This window comes from Quercus suber, unplaced genomic scaffold, assembly GCF_002906115.3.
Source record: "Quercus suber isolate HL8 unplaced genomic scaffold, Cork oak 2.0 scaffold_479, whole genome shotgun sequence".
NCBI lineage: Eukaryota > Viridiplantae > Streptophyta > Magnoliopsida > Fagales > Fagaceae > Quercus > Quercus suber.
Window position 1 is genome coordinate 338,716 of NW_027069930.1, and position 1,236 is coordinate 339,951.

At 47.7% G+C, this 1,236-nt stretch overlaps 1 protein-coding gene across 1 annotated transcript; it reads left to right on the plus strand.

Annotated features, from left to right (window-relative positions):
• Nucleotides 1-447: 447 nt before the first annotated feature.
• On the plus strand, nt 448-1,035 carry LOC112024015 (uncharacterized). Its single transcript, XM_024056659.1, has one exon. It carries the CDS (start codon nt 448-450, stop codon nt 1,033-1,035), a length of 588 nt encoding a protein of 195 aa, XP_023912427.1.
• The last annotated feature ends 201 nt before the right edge of the window (nt 1,036-1,236 follow it).

The window sequence follows — 1,236 nt, forward strand, 5'->3', positions numbered from 1 at the left end:
ACCACCTTTGAGAGTACGTTTATACAGGCTGAGGATTGCTTCCATCTGACCAACTCGACTGACAAGATTACGCTTCATTAGTATAACTCTACCGACGAACTTACTCTAATGACGAACTTACTTGACTGATGAACTTACGCTTCATCAGTTTGGCGCCGTCTGTGGGAACGTGACGTTTTCATTTTCATATTCGAAAACGCTGTTTCCATCAACTTCAATATTCAGATGGAGTCCAATAAAGATTCCGCAGCCTTGGCTCAGCAAGTCCAAGCTCTTGCAGCCGCCATTGAAGAACTTACTAGGCAAAATTAGGAAATGAAGCTACGGCTTCAACAGAAGGAGAATCGATCCAAAAATAACGTAGAGGACGAGGGAAATAGCCATAAAAGGAGTAACCATCGAATACCCATTACTCCGGCAAAACAGAATTCAGAACTTCTTTAAGAGATGAGGAAGAAGATGGATGAGTTGAGAAATGCCAGCAGAGAGAAGACAGACCAGAGTGTGGGCAGAATGGTGAGGGCAACAGACTCGCCTTTCACAGCAGCGGTCCTAGGATGCCCAATACCTTCACAGTTTCAGCTGCCACAACTTGAGCCGTTTGACGGGCTTAAGGATCCCCAGGACCACCTCAACACCTTCAAGACGACACTGGGCCTTCAACAGCCCCCTGACGAGATAATGTGCCGTTCTTTCCCCACCACTTTCAAAGGAGCAGCGAGGGAATGGTTCACCAAGTTGCCAACATCGTCCATCGATAACTTCGAACAGCTGAGTAGCGCCTTTTTACGTCATTTCATTGGAGGACAACGTCCTAAGAGGCCGGCGGATCATTTACTCACCATCAAACAAGGAGAGAAAGAAACCTTGAGGTCCTGTGTGAAATACTTCACTCGGAAAACCCTAGAGGCGGACGAAGCTGACAATAAGGTGCAGTTGACGACCTTCAAAGCGGGACTGCGATCCAGGGAGTTCGTTTCTTCACTCGCAAAAAATCCTCCAAAAACGATGGTGGAGATGCTTCTGAAAGCATAGAAGTACATGAACGCAGAAGAAGCACTGGCCGCCATAAGGGACGTGGAAAAACCAGGGAACAAGGAAAGGAAGAAGGACGAATGTAGAGGATAGAAAAGGGACTGCCCACATCGTCGGTTCAGTGATGAAGGTGAGTCTAAAGGAGGTTTCTCCGGTCGGGGTTCTCGCTGTGGTTTTGTAAGCCCGCATGGGAAGGACCTT

Coding starts and splice junctions, on each gene's coding strand:
- LOC112024015 (XM_024056659.1), top strand. CDS start 448: ATGAGGAAGAAGATGGATGAGTTGAGAAATGCCAGCAGAGAGAAGACA.